The sequence below is a fragment of the Mytilus trossulus genome, chromosome 2 (assembly GCF_036588685.1).
Source record: "Mytilus trossulus isolate FHL-02 chromosome 2, PNRI_Mtr1.1.1.hap1, whole genome shotgun sequence".
Taxonomy (NCBI): Eukaryota; Metazoa; Mollusca; class Bivalvia; order Mytilida; family Mytilidae; genus Mytilus; species Mytilus trossulus.
In genome coordinates, this window is record NC_086374.1 from 91,973,785 (window position 1) to 91,997,910 (window position 24,126).

A 24,126-nucleotide genomic window follows, 5' to 3' on the forward strand; every position below is an offset into this window, starting at 1 on the left:
AGGTATAAGAAATGATTGGTACAGACTGATCTTTGAAATAAGATGGTATTTTCGACTGAACTAATTTATGATGATGTTATTGACAGGTATAAGAGATGATTGGTACAAACTGATCTTTGAAATAAGAAGGTACATGTATTTTCGACTTCACCAATAAATGATGAAGGATATTGCCCAAGTTGACGCCATCGAGAGATTAAGAAAAGATTTTTTTCTCTTTTTTCTCTTTTCCAATGCGGACTGGTTATACGGTCATTCACTAACAAAATACAAGCAAAACGAAGAAAGACAAAAAAAGCAATTTTTATTCACATTTATTGTTGAAATGTTTCATCCAAAAAGGGAAGTGAGTGATTCAAAATCAACCAACGATAAGATTGATTCTGAAATGACAATGCAGTTGTGAATGGCGGTCAAGATAAGGGAGACATTAAGGTAGGTTGCAGTCGGTCCCTGAAAAAAGTACTCAGTTTACCAATTCGGCGTAACAGATGTACCGGTCACGTCTAAACTCATTTTAGAAACACAAGAATAGTAATTCAAATGCCAAATGAGTTTAGACATGGACCATTTGAGATGACATGCGATTTACATGCAAATAAAGAAATGACTCCCGTTTTTCATACATTTAATGCTTTATTTAAGAAATAATTGATGCAAGCTATAATTTATAGTAGTTTAAACATGAGTAGGCATTCGTGATTATTTTTGCCCCAGCGATAGTAAGGGCTAAAAAAACTCGAATGTAATGCCTACTTATGTTAAAACTACAATAAAGTATACCTTGCATCAATTATTTCGATTTTGATTAGGACAATTAAGGTTATTTTTATGTCTGATGTGTATAAGTGTAGAGCATTTGCGTATGTTCTTCCATGAACCTCCCTTTTTTGTTTGTAAACAAATAAACGTTTGTCAATGTGATTTTAAAGAGGGAGGAGTTTTGAACAGCCAGCATGAACGGTTGTCGTAACTAGGTCAAATATGTCAATTTCGAATTGCAACACATAACAGTCAATCTAAATGAATTAGTAACAACATTTAAGAGTTTCGGCTTGTTTGAATTTGATGAAATATATTACATGCATGCTGAGTTGATAAAATTCACTATTCTGCAGTAGTCTATATATCCATGTGCAAACAAATTTTATTGGATTTAGAGCATTATTCACAAAGCACGTCATATTAGAATTACTAACAAGCTGAAGGCAGAATGATTCACACATCCTGGCGTACTAAATTATAATCCTGGAACCTTTGATAACTATTTACACCACTGGGTCGATGCCACTGCTGTTGGACGTTTCATTCCCGAGGGTATCACCAGCTCAGTAGTCAACACTTTGGTGTTGACATGAATATCAATAATGTGGTCATTTTTCCTGTTTACAAAACTTTGAATATTTCGAAAAGCTAAGGATTTTCTTATCCCAGGCACAGATTACCTTAGCCGTATTTGGCACAACTTTTTTGAATTTTGGATCATCAAGGCTCTTCAACTTTGTATTGTTTGGCTTTATAAATATTTCGATATGAGCGTCACTGATGAGTCTTATGTAGACGAAACGCGCGTCTGGCGTACTAAATTATAATCCTGCAACCTTTGATAACTATCTTCACCACTGGGTTGATGTCAATGCTGGTGGACGTTTCGTCCCCGATGGTATCACCAGCCCAGTAGTCAACACTTCGGTGTTGACATGAATATCAATAATGTGGTCATTTTTATAAATTTCCTCTTTACAAAACTTTGAATTTTTCGAAAAACTAAGGATTTTTTTTATCCCAGGCATAGATAACCTTAGTCGTATTTGGCACAAATTTTAGGAATTTTGAATTCTCAATGCTCAACTTTGTACTTGTTTGGCGTTTTAAATAGTTTGATATGCGCGTCACTGATGAGTCCTATGTAGACGAAACCCGTGTCTGGCGTTCTAAATTTAAATTATAATACTGGTACCATTGAAAACTAATAAGAAAAAGTAGTTATACCGATATCTTATATTGTCAGTCATTTATGGTGTAGCCTAGGACATACATCTCCCGTCCTGCACTACATACTTCATTTGTTTTAGCTACAAAAATAAAAAATCTAAAGTATGATTTATTTTGGTTTAATCATTAATGAAGGTGAAATAGTAAAATAATGATTCCATTTAAGCAGCCAGTATCGTTCAATATTGTCAAAGTAAGCTAAGAAACATTGATGATGAATTATTCACTTGCAAGTGAATAATTCAACCTCATTGGATACGTACTCATGTGAACTTCAATTAAACCCCTTAGCTAGAGATAGATTATGCATGAATTGTGCGTGTTCGGTTTTTAATGGAAAATGTATACCAACATCGAAATTGAAACAAAGGTAAATCATTTTATTTACTGATTCGATCCAAAAAAAATCATACTTGTGCAGGTAAGAAAGGATGATTAACATATATTTTTAATCTGTAATATGAAATTAGACACAGAAAAATTCAACTGTACAAGTTTTGCTTTCTATCTATATTGATAGTTATGTTTATATTTATTATGTGACCATTGTATTTCAACTCGATAGTCAAGACTAAAATACACACGAAGCGAAGGCTACATGCTATCAATACCACGCCCTGTAAATTGTTAATTTAAGACTTTTTTTTTAATTTGAATGAGTGTTTACATGATTATGATTCAAATATGAGTCAAATCGGTGAACACGAATTTGACAGCAAGTGCCTCTTTAATGTAAGATGAGTACATACAATTATATAGGTAGGAAAGCGTGTCATTTTAGAGTAAAGAAGTTCAATCGGACGCCAAATGATAAAAGACAACAACACAAACGTATCGCACAAGTTATAAAGCATAATTTTTGTTCCGTCTCTTATCTATAGGCAAATATATCTATCAGTGTTAGAGATAACCGTCAAGACGTTTGACCACAATAGGAAGACGAAACTTATTCATAAAATATGGCATTTCATAAATATGTTTATATCGTGGTTATTCTAGAACTATGGTTTCACGAATGTTTGTGTGATTATCAATATCCTGAACAATACGTAAAGGAAATGTTGGGTATGAGATTAAACTTGTTTAAAATAACTGATTAAATATTGATTGATGTTTACGTAGTTTGATTTCTTTTGAAAGTACGAAACTTTTGATGTATGCAGTAAAAAGTTCTTTTTCTGTTTTTTCTTTTAGATAACTTTAATGATAGACTGACGATGATGCAGAAAGAAAGCACCTATCTTAGGGATGAGTTTGAAAACCTAAAAAGGGAGTGCTTACGACCTAAAGATTTACAGCAGATGACAGATACTCGCAAACGTATTCTCCTTGCAGGTAATTCTTAACAAAAGGAGTATGAGAAAAAAAATTATTAGTATACTAAAATCCAATTCAATATCATGATTTGAGAGGTAAACATTTTACTTTTGAAAAGGCCAGAACAGAGCATGTAAAATGTATCACATAGGGCACATATTCAAAATTTTCTAGACCTTGAAACGAAACTAGTCTTAAAACCAGTTAAAAGACCGTTTAAAGGGGAACGCGCCGGTCACGGACATAACATATTACAACACAGTTAAAGCCCCCCCCCCCCCAAAAAAAAAAAGCAGCATACGTACGAAAACGGTCTTCTCGATTATTCGACACGATTTCAAACAAAAACGTAAAACATTTGTTGTCTGGTGCCAAGAACTGAGTCCGTTAATCTCATTCACATTTTATAGCCTCGCAAGAAAGTTGTCGATGCCATATAGTTTTACCCTTGTCCGTCATTCCGTCATTCTATCATTCGTCGCCCTTCTGTCATTCCGTCATTCCGCATTAAACCATTATACGGATTTTTTTTAAACGCCTTGAGATATTGGTCTGATATTTAGTATGTGAGTTTACCATGTTGAGTTACAGAATTTTTGCAGAAATTACGGGCTGTGGACTTAAATTGTTGAAAATCACAGTTATTCGGAGTTTTTTTCTAAACGCCTTGAGATATTGGTTTGATTTTTGGTATGTGAGTTCACCATGTTGAGTTACAGATTAAGGTTAAGTTTCGTTCTGCTCCGCTAATTTTTTACGAAATTACGGGCCTTAGACTTTGATAAATTGTTGAAAATCACAGTTATACTGACTTTTATTCTATACGCCTTCAGGTTTTTAGCTGAGGTTTAATATGTGAGTCTACCATCATGTTAGTGTCCGCATGTGTTCTTAGAATTATAGATTTTTTTTTTTAACTTTTTGAGATAGAGCCATTTGTGTCGTTTCGACAAATCTAGTTTCATTTAACATTTACAGTATGCTTATTGCAGAGCTTATATCATTTTTAATTAAATTAAATTCTTTATCAATTATAGATTAATATATATGTATAAATGTATGATATATTCTTGCTAGTTATCTTTTGCATGCTTAAGTTTGGATAAGTAAAACTTATGCAGCAAACTAATTACCCATTAACGCACTTTTTGCATTATAAAATGGCAAATGTTTCCTTGATATGATTGCATATACATGTATTGGTTTTATGATGTATTATATATCTACATTTAGTTTATTTTCTTATTTTATATATGTTCCGGACCATATGAGTATTTGGACCCCATACGCGTATGGTCATGACCATATGCGTATACTCATATGGTCCGACCGTACGCGTATGGTCGGACCATATGAGTATTATATTCGTTTGGTTATTAACGGGCCGGACCATATGAGTATTTGGACCATACAGGTATTTTTTCAAATTACATCATAAACGTATCAATACAAAAACTATCTAAAAAAGCAATGATGGTTACATGCAATGTATTTATTTTTATAATTCTAAGACTACGTAAAATTAAATATTGATGCCCTAGTTAGTTTTCATCGCTGCTTACATTGCCTATGTACATTTTAAAACTGTTTGTATGCACATTGAACGACAGATTTATGTGACGTATATCAATTTTTGACATCAGACACTCAAATCAATTAATGTGTTCGTAGATAGCAGATGTTTTTGTTTTCTGTTGAATTTTTCCTTTTAAAATTGTTATACGATGATGACTGATGTACCCATATTTTGACTATTTAATTAATTGAGACTGTTTATTTAACGCATGTAAATATAACGGAATTTGATGAGACTGTTATTAAAGTGAGAGGGTTAGCGCTATAGAACCAGGTTTAATCCACCATTTTCTACATTTGAAAATGCCTGTACCAAGTCAGGAATATGACAGTTCTTGTCCATTCGTTTTTGATGCGTTTTGTTATTTGAATTTGCCATGTGATTATGGACTTTCCGAATTGATTTTCCTCCGAGTTCAGTATTTTTGTGATTTTACTTAATACCATATGAAGAGTTGAGACGTATCTAAAGTAAACTGTAACAGAGTGTCAATTACCTCGACCATACGCGTATGGTCGGACCATATGAGTATATACCCATATGGTCATGACCATACGCGTATGGTCCAAATACTCATATGGTCCGGAGCATATATATCCTAATGTTAAAAACAAATGTATCTATACGATAATAAGATTAATGCTATTAAGTATTAACTTCATTGAAATAATTCAGCAGCACTGTTCTTATTCAGGTGCAGATTCTAAAAGAATAGCATTTTCTACAACATTAACACACAACGCAGTTTTGGGGTACCATACTCCAATTGAATTCGATAGAATAATCACCAATGTAGGAAATGCATACGATTCAAGTGACGGCCATTTTATTGCTCCGATCAAGGGATTATATCTCATATCTGTTTCAATAATGAACGTTGAGGGTCACGAAGAATACACGGAAATAGTACGGAATGGCGTGCAGTATGTTGCCATGTACTCCGATGATGACGACTACAGTATGGCGAGTCAAACTATTGTGGTTTTGCTCGAGACAGGTGACAAAGTATGGGTAAGAAAACTTTTTGGAGGATCTGCTACTATTCTTGGACATCCAAACGAACCATATAACACATTTTCTGGAGTGCTTCTTTTTGAAATGTAGGAAGGCGACATATATATATATACAGATTGGTAACTTTGTTTTTCTTTTGTTCTAAAAACAGATGTGGACACTGATTAGTGTGGGTAGTAAATTTTTTGTTAGAATAACGGTTCTTCGGGACTTTCATGCTGAATTTAGCATGATAAGTATGATAAAAATAGTAATATTAAGAAGGTTTTAATACCTATGTTTGTTCCCTTTTAGCCGAACTTATAGGTAATGTAAAATTGAATTTCTGGGCATAACTACAGTTAACTTGTAGCTAGTATATGTTCACCCTGATATTATATGTGCACGATGTGGTTTGATTCTCTTTCTCATTGGGTTCTGGGTTAAAATATGTTCCATGATGACAGCGTGGCATCATATACTTTAAATCAGTATATATGATCACCCTCGAACCATTTATTTAAGACTTAGTTAAATGTTTATAAATTTACAGTTTCAAAGAAGCAGCCAATTGTATGTATTTCCAATATACTTCTACTTATAATTATGTTCTCCAATGGTGGCCACCTTTGATTTCTAATATATACGCGTGCATCAGTTGGGTTTTAACGTTTGAGATGATTTATAAATTGTTTTCTTTATGGTTTTACTATTTTGCAACATAGTGGTAATTCATACATAAATTGGTTTGACAAAAAAAAACTATAAACTTATGATTGTATAGTATCATTCTATTTGTATTTTACTAGTGCAAGATTTTTTATATGTGGAAGATATGCAATGTGTATGTATTTTTTCAAAGAATCCAATTGTTAACTTTGATCCATGGTGCAAATCCTATCTGATTTGGATTGCAAAACAACATCGAAATCTTATTTCAAAATGCCAGTTAATTCCCCCAGAAAAGTTATGCAATGTTCTTGAAAAATCTGAAAGTTTTATTAATGTCTTGCTATAATATTTGAAATCAACTACATTAAACATTTTTGAATCTCAAAATGTGGAAATATCTATTGCATTATTTCATTATAAAAGGACATTTTCCATCATAGAGTAACACTGAATAAATATCAGATCAACGGAACATATGCAACAGTCTGTGGTTACAATATGTAATTGAATTTCTATAATATGAACTATAGTTATTTAACTGCAATTGTGTACATATACAAACAGAGACCGAACAAGCATTTTGAACACTTCGTGGTCGCCTGTATATAGAAGACAAAAGCTAATCTCAATAAACATTGTAACATTATCGCAAATCAATTAGTTAATTAATTTGATTAACATCATAAACGTGAATGTGACTGTAACATGTCCTTAACAAGTTCTGTGGCATGTAAACTGGTTCCCCAACTCAAAGCAATCCCAACGCCACCATGTCCGTAGTTATGCACTACCTGGAACAAGTATACATGTTAAGATATATATTTATCATATATTATAATTATTCATATATATTTTCACTTATATTTGTCTTAAATATGCGGAAGCGTATAATCGAAACAATGTTTGACTTTCTTTGTAAAAACCTTTTGACTTATTGAAGATCCTTTAATCTAGACCAGATGGATGTGGATTTTTTTTCAAAAAATTTATTAAAAACCGAACCTCTATCGGTCTGTAGCAATCAGAAATCGACAAAATATAACGACTGACATTATTTGGGTTAAATCATATGCTGCTTTATTTCATGTAACTAAATGATTAAAACCAACCTTCATTACCTTGCTTTAAAAGTCATGTGAATTGTGGCGTCCATGTACACCGTAAATATTGCGTCGTCCGTACGCGTTCCAATACAAAATGTTCGGTTACTAGTATTAACATTAATTTAGTGTTCCACATTGAACGCCAGCGTTAAAGACTATCAGTCTTTTAACGCATAATTATTTATGTCCAAAAACAATTTTCTGAATTGAATACTTTAATATTCGAATACTGTAATGGGGAGGGAAACAATACTTCATAGCTTAAGAATAGGACCAAAATTTAGTTCTATCCCGTTATATTTGGATTTTCTCTTATATATTTCTATCTAACAAGTTTGTAGAACAAGTTTGTAGAACAAGTTTGTAGAATAAGTTTGTAGAACAAGTTTGTAGAATAAGTTTGTAGAACAAGTTTGTAGAACAAGTTTGTAGAACAAGTTTGTAGAACAAGTTTGAAAAAATTAGTTTGAAGTACTAGTTTGATTAGTATTTATATACAAGTCTTTTGTTAGTACTCCACGGACATTTATTAGGCGTAGGCGGGAATACGGGTGGGGGTTCTATAGTCATATATAAGTCCGATACTTGAATAATATGTATCGACTATAAATATCATCGTTTGAAATTTAACAATCATACCTTTAATTTTCCAGTTGACAAGTTCATGATTTCAGGTTCTAAACGTAATGGAGTCCTTGATGGGCGCAGACCTACCCATTCACTGTCTATTTGCGCCCCCTAAAACAGGAAAAATCAACTTTGCATTACGTTGTATTGAACTAAAGAACTTTCTTCTCGTTTTTATCTACTATTTTGTGACTATTCATTTAAAAATGTCTTCATAAAATTCAAAACTTCAAAGTAAAATATAACATGAGAAACCAATAAAGCTGAACACTATTTGTTTACTTTATCACCAATCAGAACAGTTGGAAAACATCTATGATATTCCTGTGTAGATATTTTCCGATAAAAAAGGAAAAACATGGTTTATAGCTTTATCTTGACCTCCCGCGTGTAAGGCTGCTGCTACCTGTACATAAGAAAGGTCGTCAGCCGGCACTAGTCACACATGCCTGACTGAATAAATGCATGATTGATTAAGGTGGTACCCAACACTTTCACTAAAACCGACCGTGCGAGGGATGAAAAGGCAGTCAAGGTCGTTAAACACTTCCATATATATTTCAGTAAAATTAATTTGGCTCGTTTAATTTTCATAAAATTTGTCAAAGTATTGTACTTTTAATATCGACACTTTAACAAAAATATAAAAATTGAACCAATCATTTTGTCAGAAAAAAATACTCTAGTTAAATAGCAGTTTGAAAAACACAAATTTTGATCATTGAGAAGCTTGCTATTCCTTTTACAACACATCGTGATTAAATTATTTAGCTGACTTTACAGAGTTATCTCACTGTAGTGTTAGGTACCAACTTAACTGGACATCAGCTTTCAAATTCATATTCATCTATTTGACTGAAACTCTCGCATTTGATTAATAATATACTTAGACGTATATATCCAAACATAGACATATATATGTGTATGTCTTTGATCAAAATGATCAAAGTCTAAAACAAACAATTTACCACGCATGAAGTCGCTCTAGCTACACAAATGTATGGGGTTAAATTAAAGGCCACATGAATATACAATGTATATGTATAAGGAGTTACTCTTTGTGATTGATACTCTTTTTAAAGTTATGTTCAGTTGGATAATTTTCGTTTTACCTGAAGTGGAGGCCAAAACTTATAGCATTTTTGTTGAATTTCCTTCTTATCTTCTTCGTCTAATTCTAGACTGTAATTATTAGCTTGTCTGACACCACCAATTATCGTTAAGTCTCCACTAAAAAGGATAAATTCAATATAATTATATAAACGCCGTTAGTACCTGTATATACAAAGTACTACCGATGGAAATTCATCTCCTTATGGTATTTTCCGTTTTATATAATTTCGAACGAACAAATCTTTTTTGAAAATTGAACAGTCTCTCTAAGATTTTGAAATGACAGTGAAATAGAATATTTACATTGTTGTGTTTCTACAGGCACTCAATATAAAATCTTTCCAAATTCAAATACTAGTCTTAAGCTGTTTTTTATATGTACCATTAGTGCTAAATTGACAAATTCCAAAATTTCATATTTTTGTGTTGTAAGAATGATGATTGGTTTTTCAACAGGGTCATTTTTTCTGTATATTTGAAGACCATGGAAGTTAGAGTAAAAGACATATACGGAAGTCGTTATTACACACACACACACACACACACACACACACAGAAACAGAAAAATTAATCATTGCTCATTATTTCTTAGATATATTTTCGTATAGTTTCACATGCATTTTATATACAACTTAAACCTATTAAGGTGGTATGGGTAAAATTGAGAATGGAAATGGGGAATGTGTCAAAGAGACAACAACCCGACCAAATAAAAAAACAACAGCAGAAGGTCACCAACAGGTCTTCAATGTAGCGATAAATTCCCGCACCCGGAGGCATCCTTCAGCTGGCCCCTAAACAAATATTTACTAGTTCAGTGATAATGAACGCCATTCTAATTTTCAAATTGTACACAAGAAACTAAAATTAAAATAATACAAGACTAACAAAGGCCAGAGGCTCCTGACTTGGGACAGGCGCAAATCTTTCGCCATCTTTGATTGTAAAAAACAGAGAATCTAAGGTCCATATTTTCTAGCAAGTTAGCAAAATTTGATGCAGGAATGCACATATTTAATGTGAATTTTCATTTAAAAGAACTAATTTATAAGAATATAACTTAGAAATATTAATATTTTTACAAGTGTGAATTATTTTTGGTTGTTTATGACTATTTTCAAATTGACATTTTAAGGGGAGGTAACTCTAAAACAGTGCATTTTCTGAAAAAGTAAAATCACAAAAATACTGAACTCAGAGGAAAATCAATTTGGAAAGTCCATTATCACATGGCAAAATCAAAAAACAAAACGCATAAAAAACGAATGGACAAGAACTGTCATATTCCTGACTTGGTACAGGCATTTTCAAATGTAGAAAATGGTGGATTAAACCTGGTTCTATAGCGCTAACCCTCTCACTTTAATAACAGTCTCATCAAATTCCGCTACATTTACATGATGCGTTAAATAAACAGTCACAATTAATAAAATAGTCAAAATATGGGTACATCAGTCATCATCGTATAACAATTTTAAAAGGAACAATTTAACAGGACACAAAAACATCTATCTACGAACACATGGATTGATTTGAGTGTCTGACGTCAGGAAATTATATACGTCACATAAATTTGTCGTTCAATGTGCATACAAACAATTTTAAAATTTACATAGGCAATGTACGCATACAGGGTTAAAAAATCAAAAGTATGTAAGAATGAATTACAGAAATAGACCGAGAGTCAAATTAGTACAAAAGTTATACATAGAATTTATGAGAATCCAAAACTTTGAAAAGGGAACAATTTAACAGGACACAAAAACATCTACTATCTACGAACACATGGATTGATTTGAGTGTCTGACGTCAGAAAAATTATATACGTCACATAAATTTGTCGTTCAATGTGCATACAAACAATTTTAAAATTTACATAGGCAATGTACGCATACAGGGTTAAAAAATCAAAAGTATGTAATTTCTCGTTTTGTTTATATAGATTAGACCGTTGGTTTTCCCGTTTGAATGGTTTTACACTAGTAATTTTGGGGCCCTTTATAGCTTGTTGTTCGGTGTGAGCCAAGGCTCCGTGTTGAAGGCCGTACTTTAACCTATAATGGTTTAATTTTTAAATTGTTATTTGGATGGAGAGTTGTCTCATTGGCACTCACACCACATCTTCCTATATCTAAGAATAAATTACAGAAATAGACCGAGATTCAAACTAGTCCAAATGTTATACATAGAATTTATGAGAATCCAAAACTTTTAAAAGGAACAATTTAACAGGACACAAAAACATCTACTATCTACGAACACATGGATTGATTTGATTCTGAAGGACTCTACATGAAATTTTCCTATTTTGGCTTTTAGCCGTAAAAAACGTACGGTGACCCTATCTTTTCTTTTGATATTCTCAAAGCAGTGTCTGAAAGCTATCTTTTCCTAATTTATTTTACAATTCTATCATTTTGTTTAGTGTCTTTTCACAAAATTGTGTTTTTTCCTGTATAATCCATACAAAATTTGTCATTTTGTCACAACCTGGAGCTTGAGAAAATGCGCGGTGACCTATCATTTTTATAATATTTTTGAACATGTATCAATAGATACTACATTTTGACAAAGTATGAACAAATTTTATCATTTTTATTTTAGACTCCCATACCACCTTTAAATGAGTCCTTCAAAAGATTTAATTTTCAAATGCTTGTTGCATTTCATATACAAGACTGTAAGCTCATTGCTTTTTAACGTTTATCACACATTTTAGATGTATTTTTGTGTTATATATTACTTATATCTTTCGATACATACTTTGGTAATATGTACTTTCCATCGTCTGTATACATCCAGTATTTTATCCAATCAGCTCGCAGCTGTAAAAACAACAACAACTGTTTACACTTTTCTACGTAACATCTACCATATATAGTGACCACCTTCGTGCCACTGGAGGATAACTTACAACAAGATGTTTATCATAATATTTAGGTTAATTTTATACTAAAAAAAAATAATAGATGAATATAAATATTGCAAATGTATGTAATTAGTTTGATACAAATAGCTGAATTTTATATTCAATTTGATGTTTTGAGATGATAATGATTGATAATCTGAAATATTCTCCTGTTGTGCAATTAATGATGCTTTCGGGTAGATTGTTTCAGTTCGTTATGTGCTTGTGAAAAAGGAGTCTTTTCTCTGCTATGTTTTTATGCGCCTGTCCCAAATCAGGAGCCTCTAGCCTTTGTTAGTTTTGTATGTTTTTTTAATTTGAGTTCATTTATATATTTGGATTTTAGTGTGACGTCCATTTTCACGTCCCATCAGGGGCCAGCTGAGGAAATTTTCTCTCTTTTGGAAATTATATGATGTTTTAAAATTTTCAGCTTTTTCATGTCCTATTTTGTATATTACATTACCGAACCTTAATGCATATGTCAAAACTAATTTGTACGCGATAGAAAAATCAACTGTAACTATAAAAACGATATAGAACTCAAAAACAATTAAAATCCCTTTCATCACATGGATTCACTTTAGGAAAACAAGGATACTGGTCAAATATTTTACCCTTTTCACTGAAGTTGCTGATTTTGTTACTTTTTAAAATATTTTGTCCCAGTGTTTTGACAAACAATATACAACAAAAGAACAGCATGAAAATGTCCCCGAACGTAGGTGTGGCAATGTCATATTGTTATCTTGGTTTTCTATAAAAATCTAAGAAGCCAAGGTTCCATCTCCTTCAATCACTGTTGACATCATATGGATTGGGTTATTAATATTCTTTAAGACAGTGTTTGATTATATATAATACTTCTTCACGTGATTTTGATTTCACTATGAATTTGAACAACGGAAATGTATGCATCTGTGGGAGAGTTTGCAAGAACCAACGTGGTCTGAAGATACATATGGGAAAGATGAAATGCAAGCCAAATCAGTGCGTAACACAATGCACAGGGCAACCTGGTGAGACGGAGGAGGAGGTGGTTCAGGATACAAACCACAGCGACCACAGCCTACATGTGTTATACAATGAGGAGGACAGCATGGTAGAGAGGAATCAACAAGAAAAGGAGGGTTTAGACAACAACAGACAGCCACAAGAGCCAAAAAGAACATCAGACACAAGTGAGAACATAAGAAGAAAGAGAGTAAACTGGCCCAACAATAAAAGTAAAAGTGAATGGCAACAGTTTGATGAGGATGTGGATGCAATTTTGAACACACCATTGGCAGGTAACATAGACAGGAAGATATAATCAATGACATCATTTATTTACAACATAGGTATGGACAGATTTGGTGCAGACGAAAAAGAGGTGGTGAGGCGAGAGGGTCAAAAGAACAGACGAGAATCCAAAATAGCAAAGATGAGGAAAGACCTAAGGTAACTTAAGAAAAAATATAATCAGGCATCAGAGGATGAAAAACCGGCATTATCTGAGCTGAGGGACACCATCAGGAAGAAACTCAAGATCACAAGGAGAGCAGAGAGAACTAGGAAAAGGAGAGCAGAGAGAACTAGGAAAAGGAGAGCAGAGAGAACTAGGAAAAGGAGAGCAGAGAGAACTAGGAAAAGGAGAAAAAAGAGAGAGAAAGCAAGAGCTCAATTTACATCAGATCCTTTCCAATTTACATCAAGATTGTTGGGGAAGAAAGGATCAGGACAACTAAAAGCTAGCAAAGAGGAAGTGGAAGAATATTTAAGAGAAATGCACAATGATCCAAAAAGGGAAGACGAACTCCCAGATATAGAACAACTTATACGCACGGAGGATCCAGAGCAGGCTTTTGATGAATCACCACCAACGTTGAAAGAGGTAGTAGATGTTATCAAGAGTGGAAGGGCAGCATCAACACCAGGTCCAAATGGAGTACCATATAAGGTATACAAGTCCTGTTAGAGAATTACACGACGTCTATGGAAGTTGATAAGAGTCATTTGGAGAAGAGGTCGACTAGCAGAGAGTTGGCACAAGGCAGAAGGGTGCTTTATACCAAAGGAAGGGAATTCAGAGACATTAAAACAGGTTAGAACCATCTCACTGTTAAATGTGGAAGGAAAGATATTTCTTGCTATTCTTGCTAAAAGGATGACAAACTACATGCTGAGCAACGAGTACATTGACATTGCAGTACAGAAAGGAGGGGTACCAGGTGTATCAGGCTGTATTGAACACACAAGCGTATTATCACAGATAATTCGAGAAGCGAAAGATTCAAAGGGAGAGCTCCCAGTTGTCTGGCTGGATTTAGCGAATGCATATGGGACAGTACCACACAAGTTAGTTGAGTTGATGCTGGAGAGATACCATGTACCTGACGGAGTAAGAGGGCTGATAAAAGAGTACTTCAACCATCTGCAGCTGAGATTTACCGTTGATTTTACAACATCATGGCAACGTTTAGAAGTAGGAATAGTGACAGGATGCACGATATCTGTCATCCTTTTCTCAGCAGCAATGAATATGATTGTGAAGTCAGTAGAGAAGAAGAGCAGAGGTCCATGGATGAAGTCAGGAGTACGGCAACCACCAGGGAGAGCATTCATGGATGATATGAAAATCAGCACAAATAGTTATCAAAGGTACCAGGATTATAATTTAGTACGCCAGACGCGCGTTTCGTCTACATAAGACTCATCAGTGACGCTCATATCAAAATATTCATTAAGCCAAACAGATACAAAGTTGAAGAGCATTGAGGATCCAAAATTCCCAAAAGTTGTGCCAAATACGGCTAAGGTAATTTTATTTAGCAAAGACAGTTATCGAAGCCATGTGGACACTACAAGAGTTTGATAAGATGATCACCTGGGCAAGAATGAAAGTGAAGCCTAGCAAATCCAGAAGTTTGGTAGTGAAGAATGGTAAAGTCAAGGAGGAAAGGTTTAAAATAGGAGACGAAATAATACCAACAGTCTCAGAGAAGCCAGTTAAGTGCCTCGGAAAATGGTTCAAAAACACCTTGTCAGATAAGTTGAATGTGGAAGATACATATAAGGAGTTGGACGACTGGTTAAAGGCAGTAGATAAGAGTGGGGACTACCAGGAAATTACAAGGCATGGATTTACCAGCATGGGATATTACCTCAGCTGCTGTGACCACTTCTTGTGTATGATGTACCAATGACAACGGTAGAGGGAATGGAAAGAATATCAAACAGTTACTTACGTAGATGGCTTGGAGTACCACGCAGTTTCAGCAGTGTGGGCCTATACAGTTTAGGAAGCAAGTTACAGCTACCACTCAAGTCAATCACTGAGGAATTCAAGGTGACCGAGGTTAGACAACATCTGACGTTAAAAATAGCAGGGATGAGAAAGTACAATCAGCAAAGGTAGAAATAAGAACTGGAAGGAAGTGGTCAACAAAGAAGACAATAGAAGATGCTGAGTCACGATTAAAACACAGTGAGATAGTTGGCAGAGTTGCAGTTGGAAGACAGGGGCTGGATGTTACACCTACAGCAAAATGGAGAACAGCAACAGTGGAAGAAAAAAGAAACCTGGTGCAGAAAGAGGTACGATCAATGTAAGAAGATAGTAGAATGGTAAAGGTAGTGAGTATGAAGAAACAGGGAAGCTGGTTAAACTGGGAGGGAGCAAGACAGCAGAAGTTAGGATGGAATGAGATCTGGAAGATGGAGCCACATAGGTTGCAATTTAAGCTGAAGTCAGTATATGATGTATTGCCAAGCCCAACAAATCTAGCAACATGGGGATTGATAGATGACCCAACGTGTGTTCTTTGTGGTAAGCCAGCAAACTTGGAGCACATATTATATTCATGCTCGAGTGCTTTGAAAGACGGGAGGTATACATGGCGACACGACAAGGTATTATGGACACTAGCAGACACCCTAGAGAGAAACATCAGGAAGCCAAGGAAAAATAAGGAAGGACTTACTTTTGTCAATTTTGTTAAGGAAGGAGAGAAAGGCCAGAAGAAGAAGGTGGAAGGAAGTAGTTTACTGGTAACAGCAACTGTTTGGCAGATGTTGGTGGATCTTAAACAGAAGTAACAATTCCCGCCACAGATTGCAGTAGCAAACCAGAGACCTGACATCGTCATTTGGTCCGCCTCAACAAAACAGGCAATCCTGCTGGAACTAACTGTACCATGGGAAGAAAGAATAGAAGATGCCTACAAAAGAAAGAGACTGAAGTACCAAGATCTACTTGCAGAACGTAGAGACAATGGATGGGGGGTTTGGTTATTTCCAGTGGAAGTGGGAAGCAGAGGGTTTGTTGGACAGTCTATGTGGCGAGCATTGAGAGCACTTGGTATTGTTGGAGGTGAAAGAAGTAAGCTGAATGGGAACTTGTGTAAAGAGGCAGAGACAGCATCGATGTGGTTATGGAGAAAAAGGTCAGAACAGTGATAGCAGTAAAGTGCAGAGGCAGGAATGAATAGCCAAGTGGTTTCGGACTGGGACTTGATCACCCCAGTCGGCGCACGTCTGTAGGTTGTAGTGGACAGCGCCGAAACAGCAGAGGAAGGAGGATTCACCTATAGACGGAACCACGCATCTTTCTAACAGGATGTATTAAGGTAATAGCAGTTTCGTTTTGTTTCCAAATAAAGGTAAATATAAAAGTTCAACACATATATAAAGTGTTAATTTTATCAATTACAGTATGATCATACATTTTTAACACAGTTGTCATTTATCGTGCAATGATCAGATGATATTCAATATCATTTGTAAATTAGTCGGACATTACTTTAGTTTAGTTTAAACATATCTATTTATAGTGGATTGAGAAACAAGTTATGCAACTTATATTAATTCCTTTCCACTTTGCGGGTGCGAGTGTAGCGGCATTAGCCTGCTCTTTTTCGAAATCTACAAGGGTGTCTTTAACGTGCAAGATCTTAACACGGGTCAGACATTTATCTTCCGACATTACACACAAGCTACATATATAGGGGAGGTTTGAGATCTCTCGAAACATTCAAACCCTCCGTATTTTTGCGCCTGTATCAATGCAAGAGCAGATAGTTTTGTATGTCTTGTGTTATTGAACAAAAATGGATCATGTGTATGTTTCGGAGTTCAATGTGGCGTCTATTCAGTTGTACTACTATACATTAGTGTATAAAAGCCAGCTGAAGCGTTCACGGCTCATTAGTACGAATGTGCTATTTTAACTAGCAGGAGCATACCTTTATTAACTGACCTCTGACTGTATGGATCATACCTTTATTAATTGACCTCTGACTGCATGGATCATACCTTTATTAACTGACCTCTGACTGTATGGATCATACCTTTATTAACTGACCTCTGACTGTATGGATCATACCTTTATTAATTGACCTCTGACTGCATGGATCATACCTTTATTAATTGACCTCTGACTGTATGGATCATACTTTTATTAACTGACCTCTGACTGTATGGATCATACCTTTATTAACTGACCTCTGACTGTATGGATCATACCTTTATTAATTGACCTCTGACTGTATGGATCATACCTTTATTAACTGACCTCTGACTGTATGGATCATACCTTTATTAACTGACCTCTGACTGTATGGATCATACCTTTATTAACTGACCTCTGACTGTATGGATCATACCTTTATTAATTGACCTCTGACTATGGATCATACCTTTATTAACTGACCTCTGACTGTATGGATCATACCTTTATTAACTGACCTCTGACTGTATGGATCATACCTTTATTAACTGACCTCTGACTGTATGGATCATACCTTTATTAACTGACCTCTGACTGTGTGGATCATACCTTAATTAACTGACCTCTGACTGTGTGGATCATACCTTAATTAACTGACCTCTGACTGTATGGATCATACCTTTATTAACTGACCTCTGACTGTATGGATCATACCTTTATTAACTGACCTCTGACTGTATGGATCATACCTTTATTAACTGACCTCTGACTGTGTGGATCATACCTTTATTAACTGACCTCTGACTGTATGGATCATACCTTTATTAACTGACCTCTGACTGTATGGATCATACCTTTATTAACTGACCTCTGACTGTGTGGATCATACCTTTATTAACTGACCTCTGACTGTGTGGATCATACCTTTATTAACTGACCTCTGACTGTGTGGATCATACCTTTATTAACTGACCTCTGAATGTATGGATCATACCTTAATTAACTGACCTCTGACTGTATGGATCATACCTTAATTAACTGACCTCTGACTGTATGGATCATACCTTAATTAACTGACCTCTGACTGTATGGATCATACCTTTATTAACTGACCTCTGACTGCATGGATCATACCTTTATTAACTGACCTCCGACTGTATGGATCATACCTTTATTAACTGACCTCTGACTGTATGGATCATACCTTTATTAACTGACCTCTGACTGTATGGATCATACCTTTATTAACTGACCCCTGACTGTATGGGTCATACCTTTATTAACTGACCTCTGACTGTATGGATCATACCTTTATTAACTGACCTCTGACTGTATGGATCATACCTTTATTAACTGACCCCTGACTGTATGGGTCATACCTTTATTAACTGACCCCTGACTGTATGGATCATACCTTAATTAACTGACCTCTGACTGTATGGATCATACCTTAATTAACTGACCTCTGACTGTGTGGATCATACCTTTATTAACTGACCTCTGACTGTATGGATCATACCTTTATTAATTGACCTCTGACTGTATGGATCATACCTTTATTAACTGACCTCCGACTGTATGGATCATACCTTCATTAACTGACCTCCGACTGTATGGATCATACCTTTATTAACTGACCTCTGACTGTATGGATCATACCTTTATTAACTGACCTCTGACTGCATGGATCATACCTTTATTAACTGACCTCTGACTGCATGGATCATACCTTTATTAACTGACCTCTGACTGTATGGATCATACCTTTATTAACTGACCTCTGACTGCATGGATCATACCTTTATTAACTGACCTCTGACTGTATGGATCATACCTTTATTAACTGACCTCTGACTGTATGGATCATACCTTTATTAACTGACCTCTGACTGTATGGATCATACCTTCATTAACTGACCTCTGACTGCATGGATCATACCTTTATTAACTGACCTCTGACCTGACTGTATGGATCATACCTTTATTAACTGACCTCTGACTGTATGGATCATACCTTTATTAACTGACCTCTGACTGTATGGATCATACCTTTATTAACTGACCTCTGACTGTATGGATCATACCTTTATTAACTGACCCCTGACTGTATGGGTCATACCTTTATTAACTGACCTCTGACTGTATGGATCATACCTTCATTAACTGACCTCTGACTGCATGGATCATACCTTTATTAACTGACCTCTGACTGTATGGATCATACCTTTATTAACTGACCTCTGACTGTATGGATCATACCTTTATTAACTGACCTCTGACTGTATGGATCATACCTTTATTAACTGACCCCTGACTGTATGGGTCATACCTTTATTAACTGACCTCTGACTGTATGGATCATACCTTAATTAACTGACCTCTGACTGTATGGATCATACCTTTATTAACTGACCTCTGACTGTATGGATCATACCTTTATTAACTGACCTCTGACTGTATGGATCATACCTTTATTAACTGACCTCTGACTGTATGGATCATACCTTTATTAACTGACCTCTGACTGTATGGATCATACCTTTATAAACTGACCTCTGACTGCATGGATCATACCTTTATTAACTGACCTCTGACTGTATGGATCATACCTTTATTAACTGACCCCTGACTGCATGGATCATACCTTTATTAACTGACCTCTGACTGCATGGATCATACCTTTATTAACTGACCTCTGACTGCATGGATCATACCTTTATTAACTGACCTCTGACTGCGTGGATCATACCTTTATTAACTGACCTCTGACTGCGTGGATCATACCTTTATTAACTGACCTCTGACTGTGTGGATCATACCTTTATTAACTGACCTCTGACTGTATGGATCATACCTTAATTAACTGACCTCTGACTGTATGGATCATACCTTTATTAACTGACCTCTGACTGTATGGATCATACCTTTATTAACTGACCTCTGACTGTATGGATCATACCTTTATTAACTGACCTCTGACTGTATGGATCATACCTTAATTAACTGACCTCTGACTGTGTGGATCATACCTTAATTAACTGACCTCTGACTGTATGGATCATACCTTTATTAACTGACCTCTGACTGTATGGATCATACCTTTATTAACTGACCTCTGACTGTGTGGATCATACCTTTATTAACTGACCTCTGACTGTATGGATCATACCTTTATTAACTGACCTCTGACTGTATGGATCATACCTTTATTAACTGACCTCTGACTGTGTGGATCATACCTTAATTAACTGACCCCTGACTGTATGGATCATACCTTTATTAACTGACCTCTGACTGTATGGATCATACCTTAATTAACTGACCTCTGACTGTATGGATCATACCTTTATTAACTGACCCCTGACTGTATGGATCATACCTTTATTAACTGACCTCTGACTGTATGGATCATACCTTTATTAATTGACCTCTGACTGTATGGATCATACCTTTATTAACTGACCTCTGACTGTATGGATCATACCTTTATTAACTGACCTCTGACTGTATGGATCATACCTTTATTAACTGACCTCTGACTGTATGGATCATACCTTTATTAACTGACCTCTGACTGCATGGATCATACCTTAATTAACTGACCTCTGACTGCATGGATCATACCTTTATTAACTGACCTCTGACTGCATGGATCATACCTTTATTAACTGACCCCTGACTGTATGGATCATACCTTAATTAACTGACCCCTGACTGCATGGATCATACCTTTATTAACTGACCTCTGACTGTATGGATCATACCTTTATTAACTGACCCCTGACTGTATGGATCATACCTTTATTAACTGACCCCTGACTGTATGGGTCATACCTTTATTAACTGACCTCTGACTGTATGGATCATACCTTTATTAACTGACCTCTGACTGTATGGATCATACCTTTATTAACTGACCTCTGACTGTATGGATCATACCTTTATTAACTGACCCCTGACTGTATGGATCATACCTTTATTAACTGACCTCTGACTGTATGGATCATACCTTTATTAACTGACCTCTGACTGTATGGATCATACCTTTATTAACTGACCTCTGACTGTATGGATCATACCTTTATTAACTGACCTCTGACTGTATGGATCATACCTTTATTAACTGACCTCTGACTGTATGGATCATACCTTTATTAACTGACCTCTGACTGTATGGATCATACCTTTATTAACTGACCTCTGACTGTATGGATCATACCTTTATTAACTGACCTCTGACTGTATGGATCATACCTTCATTAACTGACCTCTGACCTGACTGTATGGATCATACCTTTAGTAACTGACCTCTGACTGTATGGATCATACCTTTATTAACTGACCTCTGACTGTGTGGATCATACCTTTATTAACTGACCTCTGACTGTATGGATCATACCTTTATTAACTGACCTCTGACTGTATGGATCATACCTTTATTAACTGACCTCTGACTGTATGGATCATACCTTTAGTAACTGACCTCTGACCTGACTGTATGGATCATACCTTTAGTAACTGACCTCTGACTGTATGGATCATACCTTTATTAACTGACCTCTGACTGTGTGGATCATACCTTTATTAACTGACCTCTGACTGTATGGATCATACCTTTATTAACTGACCTCTGACTGCATGGATCATACCTTTATTAACTGACCTCTGACTGTATGGATCATACCTTTATTAACTGACCTCTGACTGTATGGATCATACCTTTATTAACTGACCTCTGACTGTATGGATCATACCTTTATTAACTGACCTCTGACTGTATGGATCATACCTTTATTAACTGACCTCTGACTGTATGGATCATACCTTTATTAACTGACCTCTGACTGTATGGATCATACCTTTATTAACTGACCTCTGACTGTATGGATCATACCTTTATTAACTGACCTCTGACTGTATGGATCATACCTTCATTAACTGACCTCTGACCTGACTGTATGGATCATACCTTTAGTAACTGACCTCTGACTGTATGGATCATACCTTTATTAACTGACCTCTGACTGTGTGGATCATACCTTTATTAACTGACCTCTGACTGTATGGATCATACCTTTATTAACTGACCTCTGACTGTATGGATCATACCTTTATTAACTGACCTCTGACTGTATGGATCATACCTTTAGTAACTGACCTCTGACCTGACTGTATGGATCATACCTTTAGTAACTGACCTCTGACTGTATGGATCATACCTTTATTAACTGACCTCTGACTGTGTGGATCATACCTTTATTAACTGACCTCTGACTGTATGGATCATACCTTTATTAACTGACCTCTGACTGCATGGATCATACCTTTATTAACTGACCTCTGACTGCATGGATCATACCTTTATTAACTGACCCCTGACTGTATGGGTCATACCTTTATTAACTGACCTCTGACTGTATGGATCATACCTTTATTAACTGACCTCTGACTGTGTGGATCATACCTTTATTAACTGACCTCTGACTGTATGGATCATACCTTTATTAACTGACCTCTGACTGTATGGATCATACCTTTATTAACTGACCTCTGACTGTATGGGTCATACCTTTATTAACTGACCTCTGACTGTATGGATCATACCTTTATTAACTGACCTCTGACTGTATGGATCATACCTTTATAAACTGACCTCTGACTGCATGGATCATACCTTTATTAACTGACCTCTGACTGTGTGGATCATACCTTTATTAACTGACCTCTGACTGTATGGATCATACCTTCATTAACTGACCTCTGACTGCATGGATCATACCTTTATTAACTGACCTCTGACTGTATGGATCATACCTTTATTAACTGACCTCTGACTGTATGGATCATACCTTTATTAACTGACCTCTGACTGTATGGATCATACCTTCATTAACTGACCTCTGACTGCATGGATCATACCTTTGACTGCATGGATCATACTTTTATTAACTGACCTCCGACTGTATGGATCATACCTTCATTAACTGACCTCTGACTGTATGGATCATACCTTTATTAACTGACCTCTGACTGCATGGATCATACCTTTATTAACTGACCTCTGACTGTATGGATCATACCTTTATTAACTGACCTCTGACTGTATGGATCATACCTTTATTAACTGACCTCTGACTGTATGGATCATACCTTTATTAACTGACCTCTGACTGTATGGATCATACCTTTATTAACTGACCTCTGACTGTATGGATCATACCTTTATTAACTGACCTCTGACTGTATGGATCATACCTTTATTGACTGACCTCTGACTGTATGGATCATACCTTTATTGACTGACCTCTGACTGTGTGGATCATACCTTTATCAACTGACCTCTGACTGCATGGATCATACCTTTATGAACTGACCTCTGACTGTATGGATCATACCTTCATTAACTGACCTCTGACTGTATGGATCATAACTTCATTAACTGACCTCTGACTGTATGGATCATACCTTTATTAACTGACCTCTGACTGTATGGATCATACCTTTATTAACTGACCTCTGACTGTATGGATCATACCTTTATTAACTGACCTCTGACTGTATGGATCATACCTTTATTAACTGACCTCTGACTGTATGGATCATACCTTTATTAACT

General features: G+C 35.6%; 2 protein-coding genes across 3 annotated transcripts in view; one reads left to right on the forward strand and one right to left on the reverse strand.

Moving 5' to 3' along the window:
* The first annotated feature begins 2,934 nt into the window (after nucleotides 1-2,934).
* On the forward strand, nucleotides 2,935-5,992 carry LOC134706096 (complement C1q-like protein 2). Its single transcript, XM_063564805.1, has 3 exons — nucleotides 2,935-3,060; nucleotides 3,190-3,330; nucleotides 5,583-5,992. The coding sequence occupies exons 1-3, from the start codon at nucleotides 2,955-2,957 to the stop codon at nucleotides 5,990-5,992; spliced, it is 657 nt and encodes a 218-aa protein (XP_063420875.1). The 5' UTR covers nucleotides 2,935-2,954.
* Nucleotides 5,993-6,480: 488 nt separating this feature from the next.
* Nucleotides 6,481-24,126, reverse strand: part of LOC134708364 (D-aspartate oxidase-like) — a 31,597-nt gene continuing 13,951 nt past the window's right edge. For both annotated transcript variants that reach the window (XM_063568837.1, XM_063568838.1), the window contains exons 7-10: nucleotides 12,160-12,221; nucleotides 9,396-9,513; nucleotides 8,296-8,394; nucleotides 6,481-7,344 (exon numbers count right to left, since the gene is read on the reverse strand). In XM_063568837.1, the coding sequence (XP_063424907.1) occupies nucleotides 7,234-7,344; nucleotides 8,296-8,394; nucleotides 9,396-9,513; nucleotides 12,160-12,221 (390 nt within the window). In that variant the 3' untranslated portion in view covers nucleotides 6,481-7,233. The remainder of the gene's footprint in view (nucleotides 7,345-8,295; nucleotides 8,395-9,395; nucleotides 9,514-12,159; nucleotides 12,222-24,126) is intronic.

Bases quoted from the DNA above. Each gene is read 5' to 3' on its own strand.
- LOC134706096 (XM_063564805.1), top strand. From the start codon at position 2,955: ATGGCATTTCATAAATATGTTTATATCGTGGTTATTCTAGAACTATGG. The intron at 3,061-3,189 runs GTATGAGATTAA...TTTTTCTTTTAG, and splicing joins ATACGTAAAGGAAATGTTGG to ATAACTTTAATGATAGACTG. The intron at 3,331-5,582 runs GTAATTCTTAAC...GTTCTTATTCAG, and splicing joins CAAACGTATTCTCCTTGCAG to GTGCAGATTCTAAAAGAATA.